This window comes from Erpetoichthys calabaricus, chromosome 11, assembly GCF_900747795.2.
Source record: "Erpetoichthys calabaricus chromosome 11, fErpCal1.3, whole genome shotgun sequence".
Classification (NCBI taxonomy): Eukaryota; Metazoa; Chordata; class Cladistia; order Polypteriformes; family Polypteridae; genus Erpetoichthys; species Erpetoichthys calabaricus.
Genome location: NC_041404.2, coordinates 85,809,137 through 85,822,722, shown reverse-complemented (window position 1 = coordinate 85,822,722; position 13,586 = coordinate 85,809,137). Strand labels below are relative to the sequence as shown.

The following is a 13,586-nucleotide window of genomic DNA, read 5'->3' as shown; positions in this document are numbered from 1 at the left end:
TTTTGTGGAACCTGGTTCAGCTGTACCATTTGCAGTTTTGCACTACATAGTCCATGGTAAATCTGGCAATGGAAAATTTCTGTGCTGCCCCCCCAAATGATGTCTGAAGCACATACTTATTTTGCTTAATGTTTATTTCAGCCCTAAATAAGAGAGACATTCTGAGCAGCCTCACAAAACCAAGTATGTTATTGTATATAATTTTTACATGCTGCCAAGTGCATATTAAATTTCCACTGAATACATAGTTGATTTAAGTGTTTAAATTATGGTATTTGGGAGCTTAGTTCTTTTGTCATCAAAGTGGGCAATTGAAATTGAACTTTAATAATGCAATTAACATGTATTTATGATTAAAGGGCACACTTTCAGAACAGCAAATTTCTCTCTGTTGAAGTAATGTTACCAGGCCTGCACACCACTTTAAGAGAGGCCCAACAATCGATAAGGTAATTAAAAGGGCAAGATCAGCTATAGGACACACACTGGACACTCCGGAGGCAGTAGCAAAGGCAGGGACTAAAACAAAACTAAGTGTCATTATGAACCATACTGTTCAGCTGAAGTATGTCAAGAAATGCTACTACTGGGGTTCCTTTATACCAACAGAAATACGCCTGCACAATGCCTCAAGGTGACTGTGCTAGCCAAGTCGAAACTTTTTCTTTTTAATTTTTGTGTTTTATAAGTCATTCTGGTGCGTGTTCAGAACAAAGTGTGTGTATATTTATATATTTATTTAAAAACTTCTGTAAAAAAGCCAAATTTCCTCATGGGGCCAAATAAAGTTCCATCTACTGTATCAATTCTCTGGCATTTGTCTGCCATTGATTGCCACGCAATTTCGTTTACAATTCTTACTACAGCACACATTACATTTTTTGTTATTATAAAGTACAGCTCTACATCTGGTTCAGTTGCTGAAAATTCCTTCATGCCTCTATTACATACTCTTCTATATTACAATAATCAAATTATACTTTACACTTTCCACATATACCCCTCAATACACCGTGCATCCCATCAGCTTCTTATTTGTAGATGCTGTACTCGTCTGTATACGCTTTGGGCACTGGAAGATGTTCCCGAATATCGTTTCGCGGGGCTGCTTAAATATTCACGAGATCGCTTTATCGTTGTTAACGATAAACACTTTTGAGTTTAAGGATCCGATTGAGCGACCCTCGAGGATATAACGACAGTTATTCAAACGTGACTTATTCATTCAGCTAAACCCCAGTCTCACAAACGTGCTTTGTGGACTGACCTCCGGGAGTCCAGCCAACGTTTTTGCTGAACAGTTCATCGTCATACCTTCCACATTCGTGCATATTGCCGTAAACAGGCATTTCACATGTCCAATTACTGTGCTCTATTCGCTGCGCACTTTTTAATTTTTAACCCCGCCTTAGTTTATGGGCGTTGCTTTCGTGCCTATTCATCCTATCAAACGCGCAAGAATTACTCAGGGGTGTGGTTAAGCGTTTGCTTGACTGACGCGTGTAGTGCCGCCAGAACTGAGGCAGATCTCGAAATGGCGGAGTGTAGCAGCATGGAGGTGAGAGTGTATGCTTTTTGAATAGGCTTTAAAAGTCTAAAAGCACTTGTATTATAATTGTATTCGTCATTAGTTTGATACAATTTTGTTTTAAAAATACGGCTTTGTGGTATAAAATGCTGATCTATTCTTTGTACTCGGCCTATGAAATGTGGTTTAAGTCATTCATTCAAGCGTGGTTGTGTCCGTATCAGCTTTGTTTCAAACCAAGCCATTTTAATCCTTTAGGCCTCAAGTTGGGGGGTTTATATTTTCTGTGGGCCGTCAAAAGATAAATATTTTTTGCATCGTATATAGGCGGATAACTAGGTTTTACACATTAGTTTATTTTGAAATTCCAGTTTGCTAGTGATGCTGGGGATTTCTTTGTCAAGTGTTGTAAGTGCGCCACGCAGCTGTGAGCACGTTGCTGGCGCCGCCAAATGTTAAGAGTGACTTGAGGCCTGTCGCCGCATGTAGTCACTTTTCTTTTAGTGTTTTACTTTGCTCCTTAATCTGAGTACAATGTATAGCTAATGTATTTTTTTGCCCCTTTTTTTTTTTTTTTTTTTCTTTCTTTGGGGACATTCGTGTTAAAGGCCTGCGCATGGATTCGTGAGTCATGTGGCCTCTACCGGAATGCATTGCTGCCGGCCCTCGGTTCCTTTAATACTAACTTACTGTTAATATTTAGTGATCACCTTTCCGTGAAGCAGATGGTTTCCAAGTTTATATGCATAGTTACACACAATTTTACAGACTTGAAAGTTTCTTTAATGGATGACCACAAAAAGTACAATTGTTTGCTGATTTATTTGCAATAAATATACGATAGCAATAAATAATTTACACGTTATCTAAATAAACTATACTTAATGAAGATTTTAGCACTTTTGTTTATTGTGATAGTGTACAACACAAATAAAGTGGTCTGTTCTTGGCTCCATTTTACATCAGCGCCCACTTTGCTGTTTTCCCTTTACAGGTGTCCAGTGGACAGGCAGAGACCTCCGAGAAGCCAGCAGCAGAGGACATGACCTCAAAAGATTATTATTTTGATTCATATGCCCATTTTGGTATTCATGAGGTATGTTCACCTTCTTTCGAGATTTTTTGTGTCTCCTACTGGGCAATCCTTTAATACCATTTTTCATCAATTCCATAGGAAATGTTAAAGGACGAAGTGCGCACTCTCACATACCGAAATTCCATGTTTCACAACAAACATCTTTTTAAAGATAAGGTGGTTCTGGATGTGGGCAGTGGTACCGGAATTTTGTGTATGTTTGCTGCTAAAGCTGGTGCTAAAAAGGTTATTGGGGTAAGTATTTTATTTAAAGGTAAGCATAGAGATTAAACTTTTTTTCTTAGGTAAAAGTTTCACTTCCGTGAAATGCCATGTTCTTGTTGTCCAATTCTTTACTTGCACAGTATTTTTACTTCAATGAAGGTGTTTGTCTAACTATTTGCTATTGATCAATGTAGCAAGAAAATGTTTGGGGCTGACGTAACACAAGTGTGTGTACTTTTAGGGAGTTCAGGAACTACTGGTAAACCTGCTTGGTGCTTAACTAACTATTCACTGTGAAGTTAGTGGTTGTATGTTGGTTTTCGCTTGGTTAGTTATGCCCTAGTTTCTCTTCTATAGCTGTCGCATCTTTTAGTAGCTTTGCATTTTTAATTTTTTTTTTTTTTTTTTTTTTTAAATAGATAGAGTGCTCCAGCATTTCAGATTATGCAGTAAAAATTGTCAAGGCCAATAAACTTGACCATGGTGAGTTCTGTGCTCAAATTTTTAGTAAACCTATAATATACTCCTGTTTATTGTATTTTAATTTACTTTGTAATGTGATTTAGTTTTTAATGGTTAAAGGGTTATTTCTTCACAGTCATGGTATGTATTTGCCACATGCAGTTGTGATTTGAAAGGTAGTTTTTTGTCTGTTCTTGTAGCTTGCAATGGGGCTAATGGATACACCGGTCCAAACCTTGAAAAAAGCCTTAAAACTATCGAATGTCTAATTTTTCAAGCCAAAAATGGAGAATATGCCATGTCTTACTCTGTGGCATCTATCGGGGCTAGGGTTGTGTGTTCACCTTGGAATGTCAAGGACTATTAATTGACAATGAATGCTGTCTAGATGTGAATTACTTTCTGGATTGTCGACAACTCAACAATAGCTGAAAAGGTCCCATTTAACAATCATGTATGTTCTTTCATTATACAGAAACTTATTTCAGCAGCTGCTTCTATTACGCAGCAATGTGCACTCATGCCTCACTCCTGTCACCCAGGGTCCAGTGGTTACACAGTACAGACTAGGTCGGCATTTTTCTACAAAACACACAAACTGTACTGTCTTGTAATAAAAACATAACTGGTGGGGGGGATAATAGTATTGTAGAAGCAAAAGGAGGATTATAATCGGAGTATAGCTTGGCACTGTGAGTTTGTTGGGGTTGTCCAAAATTCCACCCATCATGATGGCTGTAAGCAGACAAGAAAATAGAAAAATGTATTCTTTCCTCATAGTTTCAAGATTTGGTGCTAAAACAATTTTCTAGTTTTATCACAAGGAAATGAGGAAGGCATATTTTCTTATGAGATCAAAATCTTGGTGCTTCATAGTGGCCATGTTCACTTTTTTGTAGTGTTCCAGTCAGGGTTTTTACTGCCAATACTGATCAGATTTTGTGTTCCTTAATTGGCCAGAAGGATGTGGGTGAGTGGTTTTATACTAAGTTCCTGCATAATCATACATGTAGAAGTCTTATGTTCTATAAAAGTGTTAACTTTGGTATTTTTACAATTAAACTATACACCACTGGTTCTACCTGTTGGTTTTTCTTTTTTTTAACAAAATGAATTTATTCTAATTGTTTTGACCATAAAATACTAAAAATGATCTTAATAATGTACAGTATTTTATTTATCCGTAATATTGCATTATTGATGGATTGGTGTTAAAATTTCGAATTCGGCATCAATACCAGTTTTCAGAGCTCAGTAACCATACCAGAATGGTTCCAAAGCAAGCAACTCTAAAATCCCTCCGGTCTTATTCCAGCCTCCCTGTCGCGCTGCACAATTATGCACCTCCCTGGGGCATCAGGCCTCGCTACTAGCTTCTTCCCTCTTAATTGTTTTGAAGTCCTGATCATGTTCCAGTGAAGTGGGTCTTTAATGAAGTCTCATAGTCTGTGGCATCATTTTGTGAAGTCTACAAAAGTAGATGGTATTTCCACACCAACTATTGGAAGTGGAGGAGTATTCGGAAGGGATTGGGATGAAAGGCTATGTTTACTTATGAAACTGGAAATTCTGGTATTGTACAGTTTTAAAATTGGGATTTTTCTGGTTTTCCAGTACCATTATACAGTGCAACCCAATATGACAAATGCTTATCATACTTGCAAACTGTCATTGTTTAATTTCTTGTATGTATTTGAAATATAGCACATTTTAAAGTAGTTTTCAACATTTGTATAACAAAATATAAATCACACATTGATTCAGTTAATTGATATTGGCATTTCAACATGCTTTACAACTTTTATGCTAGTAAATTGTCCATTTACTATATTTATACAGGTTTTCTTGTGTACCAGCTAGGCATTCAAATTCTTGAGGATTAATTATAGTAATGGAGTACTTATTTCTGACCCAAACACACACTGTTTGATACTCATAGTACAAATGTTCATAATATGTTGATGCAAGACTAACTTGAAAATGTGAGCTGCTGTACTAAACATGTGCTTGCTCATTGTCCAAACACAAGATGAGCAGTTTTTGTTTTAAAGGACAAAGTTAAGTTTCCTTTGCTAAAGTAGCTTTTTCTTGTGATTTGTTTTAATTCCACAGGACATCTTTCGATTTCTTTTCCTCAGTTTACTTTATTTTCTTTAATGCAAAGGCTTATTATGGTCTATTCCAGGGGTAGGCAACGTCGGTCCTGGAGTGCCACAGTATGTGCAGGTTTTTGTTCCAACCCAGTTCCTTAATGAGAACTCAATTATTGCTGATGAAGCACATATTGCTTAAGTGACATTTTAATGCTTCATTTTAGTGGTCTCGCTTGTTAAGGTTCTCCAACCTTAATTGCTTATTTCAATCTTAAACTGCTGCATTCAGTGTTTTAATTGCTCCTTATTAGCAATAAGATCAATAAGATGTAAAAGACAAAGCAGCCAGCAGTTCTCCAGCTAGCTTTTTTCCAATTACATCTGTGTGTGTTCATCATGCACGGTTTGATTTAATAAAACACTTAATAGAAAAATGTGACAGACTGAAAATGATCTGTTTTAGGCTTCAAATCATTTGGATGATATCCTTGAAAAGGAAAAAAATCTACGATATAAAAGCCTTACATTGCACAGACTAACAAGCCATAAAATTAAATAAGGTCTGAGATTGGCAATGATTGGTTTCTAATTAAGCAATTGGGTTGAATGAAAACCTGTAGCCACTGTGGCTCACCAGGACCGACATTGCCTACCCCTGTTTTACATCTTATTGCTAATAAGGAGCAATTAAAACACTGAATGCAGCAGTTTAAGATTGAAATAAGCATATAAGGTTGGAGAACCTTAATAAGCGAGACCACTAAAATGAAGCATTAAAATGTCACTTAAGCAATATGTGCTTCATCAGCAATAATTGAGTTCTCATTAAGGAACTGGGTTGGAACAAAAACCTGCACATACTGTGGCACTCCAGGACCGACGTTGCCTACCCCATGTCTATTCTGTCTTTGGTAAAGTCTGCCTAGCTGCTTGCTCTGTTTAAGGAAGTTGCACAGAAAAAAAAGCTGGCTGAGCCGTTATGATGATCTTACATAAAGGAGCACCTTAAGTACATTACTGTAAAGCTTAGAAAAGCAGATGTTGAAAGAATGATTGGCCTTTTTTTTTTTTTTTTACCGATTTTAAGTCTTTGGCTACTGATCAAAATCTGCCAATTTTCACTTCAAATCAGTTTGGAGCATCACTGTTTCATGTATAGATTCATGGGTTCACTTTACAACACAATTTAATTGGGCAGATGTAATGCATACTGTGATTGTGAAGACTTGACTTGAAAAACTTTTAAGAAGTCAGCATGTAACTGATCACTATGATTTTCAATTTGTATTTGTTTAGAAAGGCATTTGGGTAGCTTTTATTAGGATTTTTTTGTATTTTACTGTTTAGTGCTATATGTGGTCAGCACCTTTTATAAAATACTTTTTATCATTATATGTCCGTAAACATACAGTATGTAAATACCTTGTAATTTTGTTCTATAGTTTGGTTTCCAATAGTTGCACTGTGTGCATTTGCAAGTATACGGGCAGGGTAAAATGCAATATCTGTGAAATTTCATAACTACTAAGAGAGGCTGTCCAGGCTTAGGTTCTGACCCCCCCCCCCCCCAATAAAAAAACTTTAGGTAACTATTGATTTTGTTTAAACCAAAGAGCACCCCATTACCCCTGGAAAAGAAGAAAACATAAAAGGTTGACGAGGATATTAAAAAAGGGGGGGGGGGGGCTTTTAAAGTTAACAAAATTTAGGTTCAAGTATTCATATTAAAATATTTGCATATATTCATGTGGGTTTTGTGTAGTTCTAAAGTGTCTTCTACATTTTTGCTCACGTTGCATCTAAGGCTCAAAAATACTTTTCTCAGGGATGCTCAGAACTGCTTGAAATATTTGACTGGATAGACTCGACATTAAAGCTTTTTCTTTTATGTTGCAGTTGTGACCATCATTAAAGGCAAAGTGGAAGAAGTGGAGTTGCCTGTAGATGGAGTAGACATTATCATCTCAGAATGGATGGGTTATTGTTTGTTCTATGAATCCATGCTTAATACTGTAATTTATGCAAGGGACAAGTGGCTGGTAAGTGCAGTTTAGTCCTAGTGCCTTTAGAAGTAACTGATTTAAGTTATATAAAAAAAAAAAAAAAATTTATTTAAAATTTTCAGAAACCTGATGGCTTGATCTTCCCGGACAGAGCAACTCTGTATGTTACTGCGATTGAAGATCGTCAATACAAGGACTATAAAATCCACTGTGAGTTGTTTTTTAGGTTATATGTCTCTTACCATCCTGCCCTAAAACTCTATTTAAGCTCATTTAAATTTTGAGAGTGTAAATATATTAATGTCATAATACCTTCCTCAAATTTGGTGGGTGGGCATGTAGCCGTCACATTTTTCTATTGTCTTGAACATGTGATAGTATGTTAAATATCCATTTTTGTTACTTTTTTTAAAGTATATTGTTAGTTGACATTCATCGCCCACTCTGGTAAGACTCGGTTCAGTGGTACAAAAATTTACATTATGGTGTGTTCATGCAGGTGATGTGAACTGTACTGCTTCTGATGTTGGAGCATCTGGTATATTGTGGGCTGGTTACTCTTGTCATTTTATTGCATGAATGTACTTTTTACCACCAATTAAATATTTTCTACTGAAACTCGGGATGGTTTTTAAATTCTATAGTAAAGAGATAAGCAGATAACCCTTTTGTCTTATTCCCAGTGCTGTCAAGTGTTTTTTTTTTTTTTTTTTTTTTTTATGTGCACTGAACTTTCTCCATGGTGTGTGTTTAAATTTATAATGTTAGGTATATATTTTGTAGGCTAGTATCTGAAGCTTTAAACAGGTAACCTAACCTGTAAGATGGGTAGTTTCAGTGAAGTCTGTACTTGTAAGCACACTGGAATGGCAATCGCCACTCAAGTTGTAGATTCTTGTCGCTTCCAAAGATTACCTTTTTTTATTAATTGAAACGGAGTATAGCCTATTAACTGACTCTTGGTAGTTTTTCTTCTGAGTTTTCAGCAATTTTATTATTGCTTATGTGGCAGATTTTGTTTTTTTTTTTTTTTTTGTTTGTTTTTTTGCCTGTAAGAATCTAAATTGTGTGAACATTTTAAGTGTATCTTTGTGCTATATTGCTGGTCAGAGTTGGCACACATCAGCATTTGAAATTTGAGAAGTGAAGCATAAAGATTTAGTACATGAAATGCTGAAGCCCCTCTTCCCAGAATATATACAGGGTTCTGTAACAAACTTAAGTGGTTAAAATATTCCCCACCTCACCTTCTGGATGATATTATGACAGCTTTTACCAATTTTCGTAGCTAAAAGGTTAATACGCTGATAAACAAGATGAGACTATTCAAATTTATTTTTGTAAATTGTAAAACTTACAAATTTTGGATACAAGACCACGTAGTCCATTTGCTTGGTCTCTCATTGATTTTAAAGCTGGTATGGTGAAGCACTAGTGGTCTGCTGTCATTATTCCAGCAGGATGCAGTAAAGCACAAAAGTGTGCATGAAGTAATACTTCGACAAAAGTGTACACCCTGGCCCTTGCCAGTGCAAACATAAGGTTTATTTAAAGAAAAGGAGCAGCAAATTTTTCATCTCTTGTGTGTATCATTTAAATGACATTATGCTTTTAAGCATACTATCATTCGTATGTAGTGATGGGAGTTTTTTATTTATTTATTTATTTTTTACATTAACTGAAGAGATTATTACCTAACTGTGGGCAGCTGGCTAATCTTGGTCAAAGTAAAGAAGCTACCAGTTTAAAGCTATGTCCACACTAGGGATGTCATGAGACTGGAATTTTTGTGTTCAGTACCAATACCAGTGAAATTTCACAATACAGGTGTCCCATTCAAAGGCTTTTTATTAAAAGTACCTACCTCATTCAAGTAAATACTGTGCTTTTTGGTTCTTGCATTCGTGCACTGAAATTTTCCTGCATAAACAAAAGCATTGTGTTGATGTGGTGCTATAGCCAACAGCCAATCTTACTATGGCTTTATTTATTTTTTTTCTCATTTTAGTTTTGGGGATTCTATTTTTGTTTGGGTTAAAATTGAATTGAAATGGCACCTTAGATGTAAGGTCAAAGTACTTGAAAGTTTTTTGATGGGTAGGTAAATTGTACCAATAGTTTTTCCCAGACGCTTGACCAAAACTTCGGTAATTTGCAGCTGGATATTGCCAGTGAAGTGTGATGACTTCTATAGTTCAAATGGCAGCTTTTGTTTCCATTTATGGCTTAAGGTCTGTCCAGTGTTGTATACTAGATGGAGAAATAGACAATGTCTGGCAACAAAATGCAATTTTCCTGTTGACGGTTTCTTTAAAAGACTAGCTGGTACAAACTCCCATTCGTATACAGTGAAGTACTGTTACTATTGATCTTTCAATGTTTTTAATGCTTGTGCTCAATTGTAAAAAATATTTTTTTGCAGGGTGGGAGAATGTGTATGGTTTTGACATGTCCTGCATTAAGGATGTAGCCATTAAGGAGCCTTTAGTTGACGTTGTTGATCCAAAGCAGCTTGTTACTAGCTCCTGCCTCATTAAGGTAAGCTTTTGTTTAGTTTGCAATATATCATAGAATGGGGAGAGCTGTAAGATGAGTGGGTTCACATAATTCATATTGCAATTGATTGCAAACCAAACATCAGTATTTTCTTTCCTGTCTTCTGAGATTTTCTGTTGGACATAATGTATCTTAGAATTTGAGAAAGGGAATTCATGGAGTAGGGCTTTGATATTTAGCTCGTTTTACAGTACATGTGCAGCAGACAAATATATTTTCAGAAAAGGTTTGTAAAATTTACTAATTCAGAAATACAATTAATTGTTTTTGCAGTCACTCATCACAATATCCAAATATTTTCAAACTGGTAATGACTGCTTAACTTTGATCGTATTCTTCACATGCTAACCCCTATGGTCTGGCTGTAGTTTGGTCTTTATTGTATAAGACTTCTGGCTGAGGGGAAAATATTTGTACCTACTATGATCTCTTAACAATTAGACAGCTTGCTTAATTTAGAAGAGAAGTTCTCAGAAAAGGATTTTATCGTATGCATTAAGATTTGCTTTAATATTAACCTGTAACAACCTGGATTTTTTTAAAGAATTGCATATGTATAGTCACAAATGGAAGCATATCCACATGCTTGAGACCATCTCGCGGGCATCCTGTTAACTCTCAAGCTAGCAGGTGACAGCAGCCTCACTAGTAGTAACAATGTTTCAGGTATGTTCAGACAGCCCATCATTTATGCTTGAGTTTAAATTCATCAGTGAGTTTTAGTGGGAGAGAATACGCTACTTTGGACTAGTTCGTGGGGTGGGTGAGTTTGTAGTGACAGTCATTTTGCAAGTTATGAATACAAGCAGCAGTTGACAAATCAACAAGGCAATCGGTTGTATATTTAGCTGAAAGATTTTTTTGTCTATTACTGATTTCATGTCAGTGTTGTGTAGACAGGTTAGTGTGGTTTATAAGCATATTGGCAATGGCTAGCTGGACCTTTTGGCTTCTGCTCTTAACTGAAGTGATTTTCCTATATTGTATCTTGGCTCAAGATGTCCGTAGCTACTGATTCTTTTGTGTTAACTGCAGTAATTGTGAGAATTTATTTAATCATTCTTTGTACATTATTACATTTTTTTGAAATCTTGCTAGTGCTTTTTCTGCACTTCAACTTTGCGAGCAATATGATTGTTTTGTGTAGGATTGTGCATTGTTTTACTTTCAGCACTGTTGTGTGGTTTGGAAATTGAGTGAAAGGGTCAAATTTTCTGCAAAGTGTGCAGCATCTTGCATGTTTCTTTTCCATTGAAGTCTGCTTTGAACCTTGATTTTAATATATCTGATGTATGGCACAAATTCTGTCCTAGCATCTGGAAATGAACAAGTGTCGAAAGCTTGTCTTTGAGATTTTGCAGTGGTGCATGCTAATTTCCCAATGCAAATTAAAATGAATTTATTCGATCAGTTTAATGTAGTAATGTTAATTAGGCCATTGTTAATTAACATCCCTTATCCCAAGAAAATACTGACATTCACTTGTTCACACATTCTAAGAACCCTATGAGGCAATTACATTTCAAATTCTGATTTTCCTTAAGAGGAGGTCAACAAAGGAGCTTAAAAGGCTTGCAACCACCAATTGCAAAGGTTCCTAATCGTTGCTTGAGTGTCTAGTTCCTTTATAGGTCAGTCTTAGTGTTTTATATTGTACGTAAGTTAGACTAATTTTAAGAGATTAACATTGTGATTTGTATTATACAAAACAGCAAATTGGATATGAAGTAAGCTCACTTGAGGTCACAACCTTCTGCCAAACATTTGTCATCTCATGAGCCTCAAAGGATTTTTTTTTTTCACTTTTGTGGACATGCAAACTATAAATAAGGACATCATGACACCTTAACTCAGCAATTGTTTGGGCATTTTGCTGGGTCAAGATTTAGAGTACTTTCCAGGAATTTCACAACCTGGCATAACTGAAAGCCAGTCAACTTTACTGGGTTGCCTGAGCTACTTCATATATTCACTAGCTGTAAATTCAAGGCTTAGCCTACATTGGTAAAATGAGTTAGTGAGTAATGCTTACTTTGTGCAAATACATTACCAAAAAAAGAAAAACAAGGTATTAGTAAACGGATGCTTACCATGTAGAATTCTTTGTATGCTAAGATTACTAAAATAGTTGCCTTAAACTAGTTCTCTTCTTCACAGGAGGTTGATATATACACGGTCAAGACAGAGGACCTTTCTTTTACATCTCCCTTCTGCTTGCAAGTAAAGAGAAATGATTACATTCATGCACTTGTCACATACTTCAATATTGAGTTCACCAGATGTCACAAGAGGACTGGCTTCTCTACTAGTAAGTACTAATATTGTGGGGATCTGTCTTGTTTCCTGGTATCCTTAATCCTCAAACATAAAGTTTGGCTGCTTGCATTTACAAACCTCTGTGTGTGTTTGTGCTCCCTAGGCCCAGAATCTCCTTATACTCATTGGAAACAGACAGTCTTTTACTTGGATGACTATTTAACTGTAAAGACTGGAGAGGAAATCTTTGGAACCATCAGCATGAAACCCAATGCAAAAAATAATGTAAGCACTGAAGTTATTTAATTACCAGGTTCTTTCAGTGGATGTCTGAATAGTGTTTTCTCTGCTAGCAGTACTGACATGTCTATTTGTGTGTCTCTTTGCAGCGGGATCTGGACTTTGTTGTAGACATTGATTTCAAGGGTCAGCTATGCGAGATGAGCAAGACTTCAGAATACCGGATGCGCTAGAGCAGAGGTCTTGAAGACAAATCCCCACTTAGTACAAAATTACATAGTTCACTTTGTTCACAGTTTCTCCATAGAAATTACATCCTGAGCAATGGACATGTTTTTGTCATTGCACTGCCTGCCTAAGGTGCCATTCCCTTATGTTCCTGCCATTTGCTATTTCATCTTTCTGTGTGGGAAACTTGTACTTTAAATGTTGTGAAATAAGTGATTAACTAAAGGACTGTAAGTTAAATATTTGGACAGTCTTCCCTGACTGACAAAGGACTTTTATTTGTGTTTGCTGCTTTTTATATATAAAAAAAAGAAATAAAGTTAGTTTCTTTGGAAGAAGAGGTGACCCCCTCTCCTGGATTTCAGAATTGTGCTTGTTTGCATGCTTTACCATAGTGGGTCGTCCCCTACACACACACCCCAACACACACTTTTCTCCTCTTAACCATTGGGACAGCAGTATTCTTATTCTGACCATATCAGTCTGAATTTAAAATCTTAATGGAGACATATATGGTATCAGTAATTGTTTGCTGTTATTTCTTTGCAGTAATAATGTATGTTAATTTGTCACAATTTTATTCTAAAGTGAAGCTTTTTATGAATTTAAAATATTTAACCTGCGTACCTTTTTATAAAGGAGATGAAGGTAGGGTATTAATTTCCCAACATGATAAACTATAAATCAAAAGCTTTTCTGTTAAAAATAGAATGTATGGTTTAAGAAATTTTGCCGTCTTCGTTTCTGAGGTGTACTTGTGACAACAAAAAAAAAAATGTAATTTATCACAGGTTCTTGGCACCGTTTTCTTTGGTGCAAGGCTTGAACTGTTAATCATTTTTTTGAGGGGAATGATACTTTGGTTCATAGTTACTTAAGACCTCTTTATCCATGTGTATGCCTGTAATGCATGTTGAGTC

At 36.0% G+C, this 13,586-nt stretch overlaps 1 protein-coding gene across 1 annotated transcript; it reads left to right on the top strand.

The window, feature by feature from the left end:
• The first annotated feature begins 1,255 nt into the window (after positions 1-1,255).
• prmt1 (protein arginine methyltransferase 1) lies at positions 1,256-13,033 on the top strand. The gene is made up of 10 exons (XM_028813513.2): positions 1,256-1,558; positions 2,523-2,624; positions 2,703-2,858; positions 3,248-3,311; positions 7,280-7,422; positions 7,509-7,596; positions 9,809-9,924; positions 12,100-12,250; positions 12,362-12,483; positions 12,588-13,033. Exons 1-10 carry the CDS (start codon positions 1,355-1,357, stop codon positions 12,669-12,671), a joined length of 1,230 nt encoding a protein of 409 aa, XP_028669346.1. The 5' UTR covers positions 1,256-1,354; the 3' UTR covers positions 12,672-13,033.
• The last annotated feature ends 553 nt before the right edge of the window (positions 13,034-13,586 follow it).

Excerpts from the sequence above, each read along its gene's own strand:
- prmt1 (XM_028813513.2), top strand. The coding sequence starts at position 1,355 with ATGTCCAATTACTGTGCTCTATTCGCTGCGCACTTTTTAATTTTTAAC. Across the intron at positions 2,859-3,247 it reads GTGCTAAAAAGGTTATTGGG|ATAGAGTGCTCCAGCATTTC; the intron begins GTAAGTATTTTA and ends TTTTTTAAATAG. Across the intron at positions 12,251-12,361 it reads GAGGACTGGCTTCTCTACTA|GCCCAGAATCTCCTTATACT; the intron begins GTAAGTACTAAT and ends TGTGCTCCCTAG.